The sequence below is a fragment of the Apostichopus japonicus genome, chromosome 15, assembly GCF_037975245.1.
Source record: "Apostichopus japonicus isolate 1M-3 chromosome 15, ASM3797524v1, whole genome shotgun sequence".
NCBI lineage: Eukaryota > Metazoa > Echinodermata > Holothuroidea > Aspidochirotida > Stichopodidae > Apostichopus > Apostichopus japonicus.
The window spans coordinates 9815780-9835898 of NC_092575.1; the positions used below are offsets into that span (position 1 = coordinate 9815780).

Sequence of the window (20119 nt, forward strand, 5' to 3'; positions counted from 1 at the left end):
ATAGAAACAGGTAATGTTCAAGATGATTTGAAATGCCAATTTATGTTTTCAGTAGTGCTCAGATTGTGTGTCTTTCAGGTCATAAAGGAAACCAAAGTGATCAGATTGCAACACAAGATAATCCTGCAAGTTGGTTTACTTTTCAAAATAACAAGTCACAGAACAAACTTTGTGAATGAAATCTATCCTAGTGACTACTTTGGAATATCTGCCTTGGCAACCCCATGTATGTAATTGGCCCAGCAGGGAGTACCATGCCTACCATTTTACTATTTATATATACCTGCCAAGTTTAGTTAGTGGAAATATTCAACAGATGTGTGCAAAGTGCAAAGTCTCTGTTTGATGGGGTTTTATGTGGCCTTGTTTTCTTCATAGGTTGGTAGTAAAAATAGTAAAGATATACACCACCAGCGGTTGCTAAGGACGCCTTGAGTTGTGTGACCAATAAGGACACACTTATGGTGTGATTTGAACCATTCAAAAGTTATTTTGTACAGGCTTATAAGGTTGTCTCATAGTTGCTCGAGGATGGATGGAGTAGTGGATTATCAAACAATATAAATAAATTCACAGCAACTGAGCTTCTTAGATTTTAAGTAAGTATTGCTTGTTTATATCATTTTACTGTTATAATGTTGTCATTCTAATGAATGACAAATTTCAAGTTGTGACAGCTGCATGCGTAGACTGTAGTGTAGTGTGTGTATATATGTTACAGGTGAAAATTGTAGTGCACCAGTAGCCATGATATCTGTGAAGAGTTAGTCAAAATGGCCGACCTGTTGAAGCATACACTAATTCAGCCTCTCACAGAAGTGCATTATTGAAACAAATAGTCTTTGTTGAATGTTTAATAGGGATTTTAATTTCCTCAAGTGCCATATGGCACAACTGATGTGGCAGTGAGTTGAGCTGAAACAATGCATGGAGATCTGCTCGAATTACAGTAATGCAGATTGTGCTGGCTATTTGAGCCAGACGTTTATTTGGTTATAAATATCTTTAGTATTAGGTTCCACAATTTGCACTACTTTGTTCTTGAATGAGTCTGGTTGGAGATTGGAAATTGTATCAGTAGTGATAATTACAGTAATGCAGATTGTGCTGGCTATTTGAGCCAGACGTTTATTTGGTTATAAATATCTTTAGTATTAGGTTCCACAATTTGCACTACTTTGTTCTTGAATGAGTCTGGTTGGAGATTGGAAATTGTATCAGTAGTGATGAGTACAACTATTGAGTGTAAAGCTATGACACTGGATAGTGAGACCCCCAGGCGTGAAGGTGTCTCAAATGCTACTGGGGAAGAGAGGCCAGATGGCATCATACCTTGCATCGATGACGCTGCTGCATCAAAGCCTGATGGAATAATGCCTGATGGAAGTGTAGTAGCCGATAACCCCAAGGATAATGATAACAGATGTAACCTCTGGAAAACAACTTTGAAAATTGGTACCTGGAATGTCAGGACAATGAACAGTGGGAAAATAGACATTCTAACAAGAGAAATTGAACGATGTGATGTTAGCTTATGTGGTATATCAGAGATGAGATGGACAGGGAAAGGACATCTGACAACATCAAGCAAACATGTGGTTTACTATTCTGGAACTGAGAGTAGAAGAGAGCATGGAGTTGCAATTGTTGCATGCCTAGACGTGGCTAGATGTGTTCTCGGATACAACCCTGTTAGTGAAAGAATTATCACCATTTGCATCCAAGGGACACCTATGAATTTTACAGTTATACAAGCCTATGCACCCACCTCTACATCGACTGAAGATGAAATAAATGCCTTTTATGAGCAGCTACAACTGACCATAGACTCAGTCAATAAGAGAGACATCACAGTGATTATTGGGGATTTCAACGCAAAGGTTGGAAGACAGTGTACCAATAAAAATGTGATGGGTAACCATGGACTAGGAGAGCAAAATGAGAGAGGAGAACTGCTAATCGACTTCTGTCAAGAAAATGGCCTGATGATCCTTAATACCCTCTTCAAGCAACACCCACGTAGGCTTACCTGGTCATCACCAGATCAACGCTACAGAAACCAGATTGACTACATACTGGTCCAAAAGCGATGGAGATCCAGCTTCATCTGTGCAAAAACCTATCCAGGCGCAGACTGTGGAACAGATCATCAGTTTCTGGTTTCAACAATGAGGATGAAATTGAGAAGGGTCAAGAAGCCAAGAAAACCAGTGAGATTTGATGTCAGCAAGATCGATGACATGTATCGAGTGGAAGTGAAAAACAAATTCCAGAGGTTGATGGAGATGGACTCAGAGGAATCCACCCCGAATGAGTTTTGGCAAGATGTCAAGCAGGTTGTATTAGACACAGCACAGAAAACAATCCCCAAACGTAAGAACAAAAGGAAGCCCTGGCTCACAGAAAAGGTGTTCGACTTGGCAGATCAAAGACGGAAGGTCAAAGAAAAGGGACTGGAAAACACAGATACGAGAAGAGAGTATCAGGATTTATCTAGGAAAGTTCAGAAGCAGATCAGGAGTGACAAATCAGACTACATCAAGCAAAAATGTGCTGAAGTGGAACGTGATAGCTCTACAAATAACACCAAGGATATGTTTAAAAACATCAAGCTATTGACTTCAAAACCCACCACCAAACTCAATGTCCTGAAAGATGAAGATGGCAACATCCTGACAGAAGAAAATGAAATTAAGACGAGATGGAAGGAATACTGTGAAAAGTTGTATGCATCCAAAGATGATGACACACAGGAGGGTGAAGAAGATCAAGAATTTGAGGATGACCCAGACATTCTTCTCTGCGAGGTGGAGCATGCAATGAAGAAGCTAAGGAGGGGTAAAGCCCCAGGAGTGGACAATATCCAGGCAGAATTACTTAAGGAAAGCAGCAATGAGGGAGTTGCAGTAATTCATAGATTGTGCAACAAGATATGGAAAACTAAAGATTGGCCAGAGGACTGGAAAAGGGCAGTGTTTCTTCCATTACCCAAAAAAGGTGATACAAGGGAGTGTGCTAACAACCGCACCATCTCACTCATCTCTCATGCAAGCAAGGTTTTGCTCTACATAATTGCGGAAAGAATAAGAAACAAAATTGAAAGTGAGTTACCACCTGAGCAAGCTGGATTTAGAAAAGGAAGAGGGACAAGAAATCAGATAGGAAACTTGAGGAATATGATGGAGGAAAACGCGGAGTTCCAGCAACCCCTTTTCCTCTGCTTCATTGACTACAGCAAAGCCTTCGACTGTGTTCAACATCATAAGTTGTGGAGAATCATGAAAGAAATGGGCTTCTCTACACATGTGATCATCCTGATAAAATCTTTGTATGAAGGTCAAGAGGCCACAGTTAGAACAGAATGTGGTGACAGCGACTGGTTTACAATAGGTCAAGGAGTGCGCCAGGGATGTATCTTGTCACCGTATCTCTTTAACATCTACGCAGAATACATCATGCGATTAGCTCTAGATGACTTTGTGGGACAGGTATCCATTGGAGGACGCCAGATAAATAATCTTAGATATGCTGACGACACTACCCTACTTGCAAGAACAGCAGCAGAGCTTCAAGACCTTATTGAAAGAGTCAAGCAATCCAGTGAGGAATACGGACTGTACCTCAATGTTAAGAAGACAAAGGTTATGATATGTGGAGGAAAGAATGACCATCATATTCAAGCTGATGGAGAGGATGTTGAAGTAGTCAACACTTTCAACTTCCTGGGCTCTCTGATTGTGGATGGTGGTGGATGCTCACAAGAAATACGACGGCGTCTCGCCATGGCTAGATCATCTGCTATAAACCTCACTGACATCTGGAAAGACAGAGGGATCTCAAGGAACACCAAGATCCATATAATGAATGCTTTGGTCTTTCCAATCGCTACATATGGGTCTGAGACGTGGGCTTTGGGAGCAGTAGACAGAAAGAAAATCCATGCTTTTGAAATGTGGTGTTGGAGGAGGATGCTGAGGATATCATGGAAGGAACGTAAGTCAAATGATTTTGTCAAGAACCAAATTGGAGCGAAGGTTACCTTATGTCAGAAGATAGATAAGAACAAGCTGCAGTATTTTGGACACATTTCTAGGAGAGAAGGTGACAACTTGGAGAAGATCATTACCCAAGGTCATGTTGAGGGTCAACGAAAACGTGGTAGGCCAAAAGTTCGATGGGCTGACGGGATAAAAGAGATCACCGGCATGAACATCTGCGCAGCTCACCGATTTGCCCAGGATAGAAGTGGTTGGAACGTCATCATCAATAGGGTCACAAAGGGTCAGTCATGACTCATAGGACAACGACGAGTGATAATTAGACTTGTTCGTGTAACTTTCCAGCAATGGTTGGCACTGCACATATCACCATAGCAATAACAATTAACAATGCAGAGGTTGTGCCTTATTGGCTATCTCAGATATTTGCAAACGATTAACAGCTTTGTTACAAGCTTAAGTACTTAACATGACATGAATGCACATGTTTGTTGATTGGCATTTCAAGTGGATTGGTATCTCTCCTACCATAGGACCTTCTTCAGATGAGAGCTAGTGCATATTTAATGTCAGGCCCTTTTACAAATGGTACACTTTTACCTACATTTTTGCATTACACTAATTGAGCTGTTAACAGTTTGTTTCTCTCTTGAAAGGAATTTTCAGCAAATGTGTACAGTTTTCCTGTCTGATTGTATCTCAATTGAACCATAATGCAATTGATAAAAATTTTTGCCTAAGTATATATTCATCAAGATCGGTAGTTTAAATTACATCTAAATTTACTACTGTAAATAACAGTCAAACGATCCTACCGAGCTAACAGAGCTATTCGCCCTATCACAGCATCCCTAGCTTCTTTGTTCCCTTTCATGTTTTACACCACTTTATGGGTTTGTTTGCATTATAACTGAAGCCTACATTGCCAACCATTCTGAACCCATGCAAGTGTTTGTTTGCTCTGACCATCAGTCCTAATTGACTGTTTGCAGATTGATGCTGTTGTCTGACTTGCCCTAGTACTTGAATAGTAAGTACTCCATCCATAGAGTGACTTCAAGCACTTGGTGCATGTACTATAGTACAAGACTACCAAAGTATTGCATCTTATTTTGGTGTGATAGCTGCTACAACATGATTATATTTTTTTGTTGAGTTTTAAGTTTTTAATTGATCTGAAGCATGTTTGATGATAATTAATCATGAGTGTTCACTCTCTCTCTCTACTTTGCTTTAGATAATGTCATTGTCTTTTAGTTGATTGACTTAATTATTTTACTTATAGTCCAGCCAATTATATATGCTTTAACCTCAAACTAAGTGCAAAAGAATTGTTTTAAACATCAGCAGGTATATTTTATCATCCTTTCTAAAATTACATGATATCAAATTTGTGATGCAGAAACAGTGAAATTTTGGCTAAAGCAATGTTATTTTTGTAATCACATAAGTATATCACTGAATACTGTACACCAATATTAAACAGTTGCCAGCATTACAAGTACTCTTATTAATGCAGACAACAATATTGACCTTTTTCATAGAAGTAAACTTTCTCAAGGTTTAGAACAGGTAAGAGACTCTCTGGCAGTTTAATGGTAAATACAGAATTGAATAATGGCCGTGGCAATAGTCTCTGAGGGGACTAAAGAAAGGAAACACAAATATCCCCGTAAGCGGCCATTTATCAAGTGCTGAACAGACAACTGTGTACATGAGCAAATTCTGCATCATCCTTTCCATGCCCGGACTTGGTTGAATGCCGAGACAGCTTCTTGACTTTAATCATTTTTCATTTTTGTGAGTAAAACCTGCGTTTTAAATGTGAAAGCCTTTATTATGTGGATAACGCAGATTCGTTGGGAAATGTCAGAGCCTGCAGATGATTTTGCAGATTTTTGCCCATGACCAGACAAGAAGGGAATAGCTATGACAGGTTGCCAAAGTCTTCATTGGGGCCTCATTTACATCATTGAGATGTTGTACGATTGGCTTCAAGTGATTAGCTCATCACTGTGTTTCTTTAATGGTTAAAATCTTCGCACGTCAGTCGACATGTCACCTTGAGTTGAACCATGTATGACTCGTTACAACAAATGCACAACATTAATAAATATGCATATATGCATTGAAACGGGCCCCATTTTTGCAGATTTATTTTTAAAAATTATCTTTTGCAGATGAAAATGCACTATTCTTTTCCTGTTCCAGTTCAGCCGCCATGTTTTCCAGGGCCCCCTAATTGTCCTTGGGTGCCCCCCCACCCATGTGATGCCTAGATAGAGAATAGGGAACTGCTGATTTGTTGACAATGAACTACAGTAGTTGACTAGAACAGTCACACATGGCTGAATATAGAACAGTCACTGGAACCTATAGTCTCATGGTTGATATTCTACTAAATGCCACATTCTCTTTCTCTAAACTGATTACCTAACTTGATATAATAATGGGAAATTAATGATCAGTTCTCAAAAGTTTATAATTATGTCAATTATAATTATTTATTTATGCTGAATGATTCACACAGTTCATTATCAATGTGGCGTAGGCCATTTTGTTATGAAGTGCCACTTTTCCTCAGGTCTGCAACTTTGGGTTATGTTTTGTTTGTCATAAAGTATTTGTCTGTCAGAAACAACCAATAAAAACATATCCTTTTGCAATTAGTTTGGATTGGCCCAATATTTGCACAGATTGACTGGACTATTTTGAATGAACTGTAAAAAGATGGGATGCACATTTTCCTAATACCTTAGAACAGATCATTTGCCTAGAGGAAGGATTAAGACTTACTTAGTCCCTTCAGGATAGTCTGGTCCTTTCTGTGGGAAGGGCAAAAGTCATTTGAGGTCAGCAAATGTGAAAAGGTTATATATCTCCAGACAAAATAATTAGATGAATTTTACATTCAGTATGATGATAATTACTTTGATACTGATTAGAAGAATCCTTATCCTTGTGGTGGAGTTTGACGGTCATGTTATATGGCAATCCAGTGGTTATGTTATGTGGCATATATGGCAATTGGAGGGTCATGTTACATGGCATATGGCAATCCGATGGTTATGTTATGTGGCATATATGTGGCAATCCAACGGTTATGTTATATGTGGCATATTTGGCAATCGGAGGGTCATGTCATATGGCATAAAGGGCAATCCGAGGGTCGTCTCACATATACGGCATATGTCATTGATGATGAAATGATTACTGATTATGAAATCGTTTTTATGAGTAAAGGGTGCACCACCTTCAACACTGTGATGCCTGGTCATACGGTATTCATTGGATTGTAACTGGCAACCCCCCTGCTTCCCTCTCCTTCCCACCTGCAAGTAATGATTGATTAATAGAGCTGGAAAGCTAATTTACAAAGCATATTAATTACAATGTTGAGGTAACTATCCATTTTCTAGCCAATGCTTTCTTTTTCAAGTTAAACAAAATATTGGGTAAGATATCTGGAAAAGTGGAGATAATTGACAAAAGTTTTAAAAAAGATGATTTTTTGGCATTTTGTGTTACAGTAATGCTTGTTTGTGGTAATTAGGCAACCATGTATCAATACTGATATTCATAACAAGATTGGAATTGATCAATTCTAGACCCAAAGCTTGTCTTATCGATGACTGTTCTCCCACACACTATTATACTAGTTAAAGCATTGTGACATTCGGTATATGTACCTCTTTAAATGTACTTATTTAAATATGTGTTGTTTCCAAAGAGTTGATAGTTCGCCAAAATTCTTGTCTTAAAAAGGTTAACAGAAAATGACTGTTTGCCATATGTAACAACCAACTAACAACCCCCCTTTACATATATTCCTGGTTTATCACAGCTGAAAAAAAAACCTGATGGCTTTGAGGGGCGATTCAGATAGTGTTGTGATGACTGATTCAAGTAACCAGGACTTTAGGAAGGAAATGTCAACAGGTCATCAAAACCAGGAAGGACAGCTAGAGAAGTTTGAAGATGACAGCAGTGTAGAGGATGAATGCAGTGAACTTGGAGAGGAGAATCATTGCAGTGAGAGGGAAGATGAGATGGAAAACAGTGAAGAAACAGATGATGATGCAGAAGAAGAAGAAGAAGAAGACTACAGTGATAGAGATGTATCAGACCAGTTAGAGGCAGGGTCCATCCATGGTGAGGGTGATGATGAGAGGGGTGCAGTTCACGATCGTCTTGATGTCGCTGAGGAGCTGGATATGAGCAGTATGGAGGACACAGGAAGGGTTTCTCAAGAGATGGGTGCTGGAGTATCCCAACCCTTGCAGCTAGACCATGTTGACTTCATTCTAGATAGCATCGATGCAGAACTCAGTGAAATTATCAACAGAGTAAGATGAACGATAACGTCATGCGTTCATTATCTTTATTCACTTTCATATTAATAAACTGTATTGAAAGGTAAAGTTGTGATGAAGTTTGCAATCAGTTCTCTTAGTCTCTTTCAGAAAAGAAGGAATGTACTGAACAGCACTCAAAATATCTAAATATGGCTCAAAGGCTTGAAACATTTTCACAAACTGTTAACTTGTACCTTAGATGATATTTTTACTGCAGCGGTCTAAGTACACTGGCACATTTGTTTGTCTAGTTTGACTGGCACAATCGATGCCAAAAGATTTAAGCATTAGAACTGGTATATATGTAATGTCTGTCCAAAACATATGTGGTAGCAGATTTTGGTGGTTCAAGGGGATGTGGTGGGTGGGGGAAGGGGGAGGGAGGGGGGTAGAGATAAAAGCATATTGGTACATCTGAAGTACATGATTGTTAGAAGAATGGAATCAAATTGCAATGCTGGTACTTTCTCAGTCTTGCATTTGGGTTGCATTTTGGCTTTTAATATTAGTAGTTAATACAAATCTACCTAAGTTTATTTCTCTATAAATTTGTTTTAATATTCCTGACAGGCAGATGTCACTGGCCAAACCAGTCATAACAAGAGGAATACAAACCATATTACAAAGAATCTACCTCAAGAGCATACACAACCTCTGAATAGTAAGTAGTAACATAATAACTTAATTCATATGTGAACAGAAAATCTGCAAAATGTTTGAAAAATAAGTAATATTTATTAATGCAGAGGATTCTTGGCTAGAGATGGTGTAAAGGGTGTGAAGACTCGCGCACAAAGAAACGTCTCATGCCGGTAATCTGACCTAGTTTCAAATGAGGTGTAACAGAAGTGTTAGACACCATCATCGATCCCAGAAAATACACACACACAGCTTGCTACCGTCGGTAATTAGACACTAGTGTACAGTCAATACATACAGCTACAGTACTGATTTCGCTTAACTCCCGTTAAAATTCGTTAAAAGGAAAATAACCGAATTTCCAGGTTTTTTCATCGAAATTCCCCGATTTTTATCGAAATTCCCCGAATTTTAACGATTGGTTATCTCAGTCATTTCCTTCGTGGAATTTTCAACGATACGTTGAAATTCTTTTTTAAACGAAATAGAAGGTCAATGTGTGGTTACGTGAAACGTCGGAAAACGTGCAACTTCGTTTATTAGTATTGATTAGACTTTGGAACAGTCGTTTGAAGGCAGGAATTTTCTCAAGAGCATTCCTGTACTTGCATGAGTAGTGACGCTCAAAGAAACATATATAGTGAAACTGACGGGGGACGTTTTCTAACTGTGAACCCCAAAACACAGTGACATAAGTCTTAACTTCGCCAGGCCGTAAGAGAGAATGCAGTCAAAGCTATGTACCACGAGGCACCCTTCCAGATAAATTAGAGTGCTGTTTAACCATTTAAATAACAATGAATGGACATATAAACTTGGTTTACTTGCAGATTACGAAAAATAGTTATTTTTTAGAGATGTAAATTTGGTTTTTTATTAGAGTTGGAGTATTAAACTTTGTTTCTGAGCGAAAACATGTTACTTGAAGCAAAATAAAGATGCCCCGCCCATTCTGCGAGGACGCTTCCATTTTTCAAAAAGGCGTTTTCTCTTTTTATTTTTCTATTTTGTTTACATTTTAAACATGAAAATTATTTAAAATATGTAAAGAACTTAGTAATGTACTGCAAACTATCTATAAAAACAGAAAAACGATGTTTTAGGCATGAATAATGTGTTTAATATAACTAAAGTAGTAGGCCAATAGTCATGAGCTCATGATAGTGTCGTCAATTCGTTTTCTCAGTTTATATTTGCGACATATCACCCGTGTACATCGATCAATGGCATGGTGAAATCCCGTGTGAAAATATGTTGACCCCAAAAGACGCAAATGGTCGTTCTAGAAAGTACCGTCATAACATTAACAACACAAGGCCAGTTTGCTCTCTCAGGTCCGCACGTGTACAGCCATTTTTTCGCACATGGTATTATGCTGTGCATGCATTGCGGGCGCGATTGCGGCAAACATAAAAGAAAACGAATGAAAATGAAAAACTTACGATATTTTTCACAAATATTGATGCTTAGATAAGTGCTTCCTCACAATCAACGAGCCGCCCTAAAATTCGCTCCGCTTACGGAAAAACTTCTATATATATATATATAACAAATGGAAAAACCCAAGTTTTTACACACATAATTCCCACTGACATTGGTCACAGAACATAAGTAGGTCATTGACATTCGAACTTGGCAACTTGCCCAAGTTCATCGCACCATGGGAACGATACAACACATTGAACATGATGTTATATTCTCCCGCCATCTGGACGCCGAGTGTAATATGCAAATTATGAATGGTACTGCGCAGCGTGGTTAAATCTTAACCTATTGCGACACAAATTTTGGGAAGCTGTTGTTTGAAGTAACTTTTCAAATGTAAGGTACTGTATCATGTATGTGACACAAGAGAAAGAAAATGAAATCGGAGGCTGCTCAAACCAGTTTCAACTTGATTTTTACAACCCATCGCACAACACGTGCGTGCGTAATTTGTTTTCTTAACATGAATTTTAATGAGTAAGTAGGAAAGGTGGGTAAGTTTGCTAATTAAGGCGAATTTTTGTTTAAAATCTTGTGATTGATAGACAAATATATTGTTTTTTTTTCTTCAAAAGTTACGACGTTGCCGAAGGCCGAGTTATATAAATTCGGTGATCTGAACTTCTGAAGACCACGAATACTGATCATGTGTGTTAGGCAATTATTATTACACGAAAGGCTCGCAATATTATTGGGCCTAATTAGTAATTAACATACATTGATCGTTGTCTTGCTCCCTGAATTGCTACCTGCTGGAAAAGAAAACCTTAATTATTGTACTCATAACGTCCTATTTTCATTAAAAGTCCAGTAACGGTGCGTCGAAAAAGCCGCGATCGGGAAACGGCGTTTAAACGTTTAACCGACCGGCAGGCGATACGGTGAAATGGTTAGCGAAATATCTGTTAGGTCACACTCTTATTTAAACACACACAACAAAACGCCCTTATTGAATGAAAATATACTGATAACCATATCGCAAAAACACAAAATCGCTTATAACTCGAAAACGGAAGGAGATATCGACTTTTGTTCGGCTGTGAAGAGACTTCCTAAACCGAATTTTGATGCGCTCTATCCACCTGTGTCATTTATGAGCTTCTCTGACGTAAGCTGCAGTACGTAATTTCTCTATACCAGTTCCGCGAAATTTATTTACGCAGTAAACATCGTTCATTATGTTTTCTTTCACAACGAATATTCAAAGTTGTGCTCCACACGCTTCACAGATATTGTTTTATGTCGTTCATTTTCAATTCTACTTTAAAATTACATTTTCGAACGATGCATTGCATGCCTTATCAAGCATTCCTGATTAGTAAAACTAAGGAAGGATATTCAAATATATATTATTTTCATTTGATACGATTTTATGAGTTGTTCCACTTGAAAAACGATGATAAAACCGAAAAACAAAACATTTACTTCTCATGTGACGCATACCGGGAGACTCATAAAAACTCCCCCTACTCATTAAAATAAATATTCATGCCGTCAGGCCAGTTGAAAGCCGTCAGGCCAGTTGAAAGCCCTCCCAATATACAATACGCAAATAAGCAATGAAAATATATTCATTTTCCACAGAAATCTACCCAACATGGGCCCCAAGTCACTGCTTTATTTTCTTAGTAGTCATGGAAACAATTGTTTGCAACTCTCTTGCTGGCCAGGTGTTTTCAAGTTTTATTAATAGCACGACTTTTGATTGGTTCATTCAAGATAAACTTTCTATCCCTGCTGGATTGTTCTACTTATATATATATATGAATGAATATTTGGTTTTCAATTAACTAAGTAACAGATAACATCCATTCCATTACGAACAGTGGGGGTAAAATAATGTTTGCTTCTAGAGGCAGCCAGACATGAAGGTTCTGCAGTGCTAAACCCCCACGAAGATAAATACTATGCTAATTAACATATAAGGTAGGCGTGAATTTGGCAAAGCCAAGTTTATGATTGGACTAAGCCTTTCAAAAAAGTTTGGTGGTGGGGATATCCAGGGTAGGGAATGCACATGTAAGCAGCATACTATAGGTGTCCCAGACCCAGGCTGCGACCTTAATTACCAGGGCAGTCCATCTGCTTTCGCGGGCAACTTACAGTAACGGGTTAGGGGGAAAATAACAGGGTTTTTTTTTTTTTTTTTTTTTGCATGCATTGAAGTCGGGGGAGATTTTTTGGACGGAATGCGCTCTCAGAAAAGTTTGAAAGTGAGTTCGGTTCTGTAGTAAACGGTACTGTAGTACGTCAAGTAACACAGGAATTTATTGGGAATAAAGATCTCTTTGATATCCAGCTACGACTGTTTCATTGTTGATATTTTTTTTCTTGTTTTTCTGACACTGCGTTCCTTGGTGAGTTAACTTAAACTTATCCTAGTTTAATACTAGCCTATAACTTAAGAGTCATAGAATGTGCTTGTTACGATCGACCAAGACTAGTTTTTATTATCCTAGCCAAATCATTTTTCAAACACCTAGTACAGAACTTACTCCGTCTTATATACAATAAAACTTTTGCAACGTTTGTAATATTCCTCGGCAACTTCTGGTAGAGTCTGAAAACGGCTGTAGTTACACTAAGGATTCAACGCAAGTCACAACCTTGATATGTCTAGAATTGCCTTTGCGGTTTTTGATCGCGATAACTTGCGTGGAAATTTCGTTGAAACTTCGTTGACAACCGTGCCCGCAGTAGTCTAAATCTTGTCAACGAAATTAACCGATTTTCAACTTTTTTTATCGATTTTTAACTTTTGTTATCGATCGTTGATTTTTTTTCAACGGGAGTTAAGCGAAATCAGTACTGTACGGTCAATACCCATAACACAGTGTACATAGCAGCGATGGACATCTCAGGTCTAGATAAAAGATTACAAGGTATCATGTTTCATTACTGTCTGCATTTTGTAGCGACAAGCAGAAAACTTCACTTGCAAGCAACGGAAAGTTAACTTTTACAGAGCGCTGCACGCGGTTTGGGGCGAGTCTTCAATGCCTTTTAAGCAGTGATAATCTGAATAGAAGAGTCTACATTACTGGGAATGAAACAGTGCAAAACTTGCAGTTAAATACAGTAAATTTAATAGACTTGACTACAATTGACTGGAAGGTGCAAAAGTTGGATGGTTTGTTTTTAGTAAGAGGAAGTGATATCATAAAATGTAAGCAGTTTGTGACAATGTCCAAATTAAGATGACGATAATGGTATTCAGGAGCATGTTTTATTCCTTCAATTGTAAACCACTGTCATGATGTCTTCAAAGATATGATTTGTATTCAATCATAGGTTTGGAATATTTAAGACTTTCATGAACCAGCACCTCAATTTCACCTGTTGATGATTGTAACCTCATAAATATATTAGTTATACATTACAGACGTGAAAAACTACTGTACAACCCCTACTCAGATGTTTGTATTTCATTGCATTATAGGGAAAGCTACATTTCATGACTAATGTATTGAAAGAGCAAGTTTCCTGTTTAGCAAAATGACAAACGGGCCTTAAATGTACAGCCAGGCATCGCCGATCTCAGCTAAGATCGCTAACCCATTGCCTGCACCCGACAGACTATAGATTCAAACAGAACTAATTATTCTTGACACCATGCTTGACCCCTAAATCTTGCGATGTGCATATTTCAAAAAAAGTTTGTCTATTTCAGATTGACACTTCACATGAATGCAGAACACTGTATGACTGCATATATTAAACAGCATTTAGTTTAGAGTGTAAATTTTCATAACATTGTACAGTGTCATCACATATGCTGACTTGAAAGGTTATTTGGTTTTCTACCTCACATATCGGAAATTTATGTCACAGGAGCTCTGCAACTATTTTGTCTTCTTTTTCTGTTGGATTTTTTGCATAAACATTTGGGGAATTTCATCACTGCAAAAACCATAATGAAATAAACAATGCTAACATATGTGCTGTTTCATATTTATTGTGCTTCCCAGATGGTAACCAATTAATGACAGAGGAGAAAGCTCTGGACACTGGCCTTGGAACGGGCAGTCCTGGTGATTCGAGAGAAGCATCACCAAAACCATTTCATCAGCCAAGAAAAACCAACTCCAAAAGGAAAGGAAAACGACTTAAAAGTAAGATATTTCGCAGATTCTTGTGTTAAGATGAGACATGATCATAGGCAACTGTGGGTGATGGAAGGAAGAGAATAACCGTGTAATAGAGGAACAAATTAAAAAAATGGGAATTACAGGAAATGAGATTGTTTAAAAAAATCTAGGATCAAGAAGGGAGGAGGTTCAAGCATGAAATCAATTAAAATCAGTACCCCCCCTTAGGATTTAGCCTAGTATGGAGCAGACATTTTGAAGTGATGTTCCATTGGTAGGTAATGAATGTGATTCTTACAAGGTAAACCCATATATCCCATCTAAGCCTGTAACCTGTTGTAGATATGTGGTGTTTGAAGTGGGCTTGCCAGATCCACGTTCATCTCTGCAATATAGGGATCACAGTAGGTGATGTGTGATGTCATCATGTCATATGTACTTCAAAAGCATTTCTTTTATTTCAAAATTTTGCCCTAAAGAATATGATGCAGTGAATGAACATTGTCAAAAATTGTTGTTGATGCTCATTGAATTCAAGATAACATCAAATGGGAATGTTTGTAGGAATGTCCGTCCTTTGGATTACATTATTACATGCCACTGAATTGTTTTATTCAGGCGTGTATCCGGGGGTGGGGGCGTTGGGGGCGCGCGCCCCCCCGGGTAAGAAAAAGAGGAGAGAAGAAAAAGAGAAGAAAAAAGGAAAAAAGAGGGGAAAAAAGGAAAAAAGAGGGGAAAAAAGAGGAGGAGGAGAGAAAGGAAGGGAAAAGAAAAAGAAGAAGGAGAGAAAAAGGAGAAAAGGAGAGAGTAGAAGATAAACGCCAAGACACCGGGAATAGAAAGAGGAACAGTGACATCATTACAGCGCTGAACCCTATTATATAAAAAAGACCGGGTAGCCAGTGACGGATCGAGGATTTCGGAAGGGGCGTGCGCCTCACCCTACCCCTTACACCGACAACTCCATTTTTGACGTTTCCATTTTTCCTCTCTCACTAATGTATCTATATACTATATATGGTCTATCATAATGCATGTGTGTGTATGGACGCCTTAAACATTATTGTGCTATGAAACCAACTGTGGCTGGTCTCGAACTCGACCGAGTCGTCGGGGAACATGACGCATTTCGGGAATGGGGCGACCGCCGCCCCCCCCCCCGAGCATATTTTTTTTATGATATCGCTAGTAAATTTGAAATAGAAAATGCTTAGATGCAACTTACAAGGCATGGGAAGTGTCATTTCCAGCGATCTGGGAGGCATTTTCGGCCAAAATTTTCTTGTAGCCTACGCTTCGCGCCAACCCGTGGTGGCGCTACGCTTAGATAGTTCGCCCACAGGCTTCGCCCCTCCCTTGGCAAATTATTCGCTACGCGCCTGTTCGAATTTGTAAAGCAAACCGCAGATATCACATCATATCAGTGAGCATGAAAATGGCGTTAAGGATGAACAGCCTCAAAAACTGTCTATGTGTTTAGTCAAAGGCGAAGGAGCCCAATTTGATTTTTGGAGCTGTAACGACTTGCCCGAAAAATATAACCAACATTTTTGCGCGCGTTCAACATGTTAATGTCAATATCAAATAAGCAAGCATCGGTTATTACATCGCATGCCATCATGTACCGTACGGTCACTGAAAGTTGCGCAGTATACCGTGGGATGCTCATATAAACAATGAATTGTCCTATGAAGATGGAGAATAAGCATGGAGGTCCAATTATGTCAAAACTCTCTTTTACATTAGTAATGGCGAATTAGTCGGCCAAGCTTAGAACTTTATTTCAATTACCAAGGAGATGATTTTTGGTTCCTTGCTTTAGCAAAAGGAACCTATGCAGTCAGGTTGGCGTGTGTGTGTATGTATGTATGTATGTATGTATGTATGCGTGTATGTGCGTGTGTGTGTCTGTGACACTTGCTTGGGTACGCTCTATCTCAATAAGGGAATGTTGGATTGAGGCCAAACTTGGACTATAGATCCGCCATATGGAGAAGGTGTGCCCTATTGTTTCTGGTGCCCACAAAGGTCACCAAAGGTCAGTTATGGTCCAAAAACCGAAAATATTAAAACTGCAATAACTCCCAGTGCCAATGTGTGACAAGATTGATATTTTGGGACAAGTTGTGAACTGGTTAGGGGAGCATTTTCAAACTTAACGGTCATGTGATCCGAGGTCACCAAAGGTCAATTAATGATAAAAAACTAGTATTTTTGCGATAACTTGAGAACGAAATGTCCGTTAGGGTTGGGAGTTGCTTCAATGTTATCCAATTGTCGACCCGCATCTGGGTGACCCTTGACCTCAATTTGACCTCTGGTGACCTTTACGTGTTTTTGGGGATTTTTACAGTTTCGATGCTATTTTCAGATGTCAAAGGTACCTTCTGATCATAAATGTCAATAGGTTGACCCCGTGTGACCTTTATGTGCGAAGTTATATGGGGTCAAAGTTTTTCGGTCGGAGTTAGGATGGTTGTACAGACTTGTCGTTTTGTTTTTTGGAATCAGGAGATTAAACTACATCTGAAATCAAGGTCAAAAGGTCAAAGGTCACATTAGAAAAAATGTGCTTATTTTGGGAGGAAACGAGCAAAAAAGGAAATGTTTGGTTTTGATGCTAGATTTGGATATCAAAGGTACCTTCCGATCAAAAATGTCAATTGGTTGACACCCGTGTGACCTTCGTGTGCGAAGTTATACGAGGTCAAAGTTAATTTTCAGACATTTAATGCAACAACTCCCAGTTCCAAGGTGTGACATGGTTGATATTTTTGGACAAGTTGCAAATGGTATAGGGAAATATTTTCAAACTTAACGGTCATGTGATCCGAGGTCACCAAAGGTCAATTAATGTTAAAAAACTAGTATTTTGGGGGCAGAAAATGGGCAAAGAAAAAATGTTTGAATTTTTATAGTTTGATGCTCTAATTTAGGTCTCATCAATCAAAAATGTCAATAAGTTGACCCAAGGTGACCTTTGTATGTTAAGTTATATGAGGTCAAAGTTAATTTTCAGACATTTAGTGTAATAACTCCAAGTGCCAAGGTGTTGCACAGTTGATATTTTGAGACAAGTTGCAAATGGTATAGGGGAATATTTTCAAACTTAAAGGTCATGTGATCCGAGGTCACCAAAGGTCAATTAATGATAAGAAACTAGTATTTTTGCGGTAACTTGAGAACAAATTGTCCGTTAGGGTTGGGAGTTGCTTCAATGTAATCCAATTGTCGACCCGCATCTGGGTGACCCTTGACCTCAATTTGACCTCTGGTGACCTTTTCATGTTTTGTGGATTTTTACAGTTTCGATGCTATTTTCAGATGTCAAAGGTACCTTCTGATCATAAATGTCAATAGGTTGACCCCCGTGTGACCTTCGTGTGCGAAGTTATATGAGGTCAAAGTTAATTTTCAGACATTTAATGCAATAACTCCCAGTTCCAAGTTGTGACAAGGTTGATATTTTTGGAGTAGTTGCAAATGGTATAGGGGAATATTTTCAAACTTAAGGGTCATGTGATCTGAGGTCACCAAAGGTCAATTAATGATAAAAAACTAGTATTTTTGCGATAACTTGAGAACAAATTGTCCGTTAGGGTTGGGAGTTGCTTCAATGTAATCCAATTGTCGACCCGCATCTGGGTGACCCTTGACCTCAATTTGACCTCTGGTGATCTTTTCGTGTTTTGTGGATTTTTACAGTTTCGATGCTATTTTCAGATGTTAAAGGTACCTTCTGATCATAAATGTCAACGGGTTGACCCCCATGTGACCTTCGTGTGTGAAGTTATATGAGGTCAAAGTTAATTTTCACACATTTAATGCAATAACTCCCAGTGCCAAGGTGTGACAAGGTTTATTTTTTTGGATAAGTTGCAAATGGTATAGGGGAATATTTTCAAACTTAACGGTCAAGTGGTCCAACGTCACCAAAGGTCAGCTAATGTTAAAAAAGTAGTATTTTGGGGGGAGAAAATGGGCAAAGAAAAAATGTTTGAATTTTTACAGTCATGCTCTATTTAGGTCTCACCGATCAAAAATGTCAATAGGTTGACCTTCGGGTGACCTTTGTGTGTGAAGTTATGTTTACAAGTTCAAAGTTAATTTTTTTTAATTTAATGCAATTAAATCTCAATGCCAAGGTGTGACATGGTTGATATTTTGGGACAAGTTGTGAACGGGGTGGTGGAACATTTTGAAACTTAAAGGTCATGTCATCTGAGGTCACCAATGTTATCATATCTGTTGACACGCTTGTAGGTCTCTTATATTTCTTACATTTTCGACGCCATATTTAGATCTCAAAAGTGCCTTTTGATCCAAAATCCGATCACATTTTGTGATCACAAAAGTTTTGGCTATAGTGTTGGTTACTTTATGGGAACATGTAGGACCACAATTACTTTGACTATTTGAGCCCAATCTTGCTTGATAATATTATGTGTATTGTCATATACCCCAAGCAAGGAACCACAGTTCCCTTGGGCTCTTGTTAAACTATTCATTTCCTTTAGCTACATCATTGCAATGTATTTTTCTTTCAGTATAGGTGCCCGAAAAATTCTCAGCATATTGCCCGAATTTTCAGAAAGAAATATTTCGTTAGGCCCCCCCCCCGCCTCCTTGACCTATGTGTGTAGTGTTCGGTTTCGGAAATATCTGGTATTTTTTTCATTTCCTTCAACGAAGTTTTATAATAGCCGTTATAGGAGGTTTCAATGTTTGTACACCAATAAATTAACTGTGTCTGAATTTTCGAAAATTTCCTGACCAACATTCTCATCATACTTCCCTCTACTCAATTTTGACCAGTCTGTTAGGGGTTCAAGGAGGTTTTTCTATATTGGTTGTCAATAGATGAAATTTTTTGCAACATTATGGGTATGTTTTGAAGTGAGTTTAATCATGAGAAATGTGAATTTTGAAATTCTGAATGAAAAATGGGCTTAAAACCTTCAAAAGTGGGGCTGTCGGGTATTGTGGGCCGCGACGTAGAATCACTTACAAAAAGCAATGATCCACAGGAGATGCGATGAGGTCGAACATGATGTGTGACTGGTGACAATCTTCAAAAAGGTTATGGATGGGAAAAAAAACTATTGGGAAATACTTGGTTCTCAGGCAAAAGTGTACATCTGGTTGGTCATTTTCAAGCCCGAGAAGTGTCATTTCCGGTGATCTGGGGGGTATCAAAACCAGAAATTTTCTTGTACGCTGCGCGCCAACTGATGGTGGCGCTCCGCTTAGATAGTAATTCGCGCCCCCCGGGTTAGAAAATCCTGGATACGCCCCTGATATTTGTGTTTAACCTTTGTTCTGTGACCCAAGTGGATAAATTAAAGTTACATATTTCTGTCTTTCCTTCCAAGAGCCACCAAATGACTGGAGTGATGCAGAATCTATAGCATCTGTTGATGTTCGTGCAAGGGTACAGGAAGTCCTCACTAAGCATGGTAAGTCTCATGCAAGGGTACAGGAAGTCCTCACAATGCATAGTGAGATACTTATGCAAAGGTACAGGAAGTCCTCACTAAGCATGGTAAGTATATAA

General features: G+C 38.7%; 1 protein-coding gene across 4 annotated transcripts in view; it reads left to right on the plus strand.

The window, feature by feature from the left end:
* LOC139980821 (uncharacterized) overlaps positions 1-20119 on the plus strand; it is a 113955-nt gene that overhangs the window by 1192 nt on the left and 92644 nt on the right. For 3 of the 4 annotated variants that reach the window (XM_071992765.1, XM_071992767.1, XM_071992768.1), the window contains exons 2-5: positions 7843-8344; positions 8924-9014; positions 14446-14589; positions 19938-20021. In XM_071992765.1, the coding sequence (XP_071848866.1) occupies positions 7859-8344; positions 8924-9014; positions 14446-14589; positions 19938-20021 (805 nt within the window). In that variant the 5' untranslated portion in view covers positions 7843-7858. Of the gene's footprint in view, positions 1-395; positions 600-7842; positions 8345-8923; positions 9015-14445; positions 14590-19937; positions 20022-20119 lie in introns of those variants that run through there. The other variant, XM_071992766.1, reaches the window with a different exon arrangement.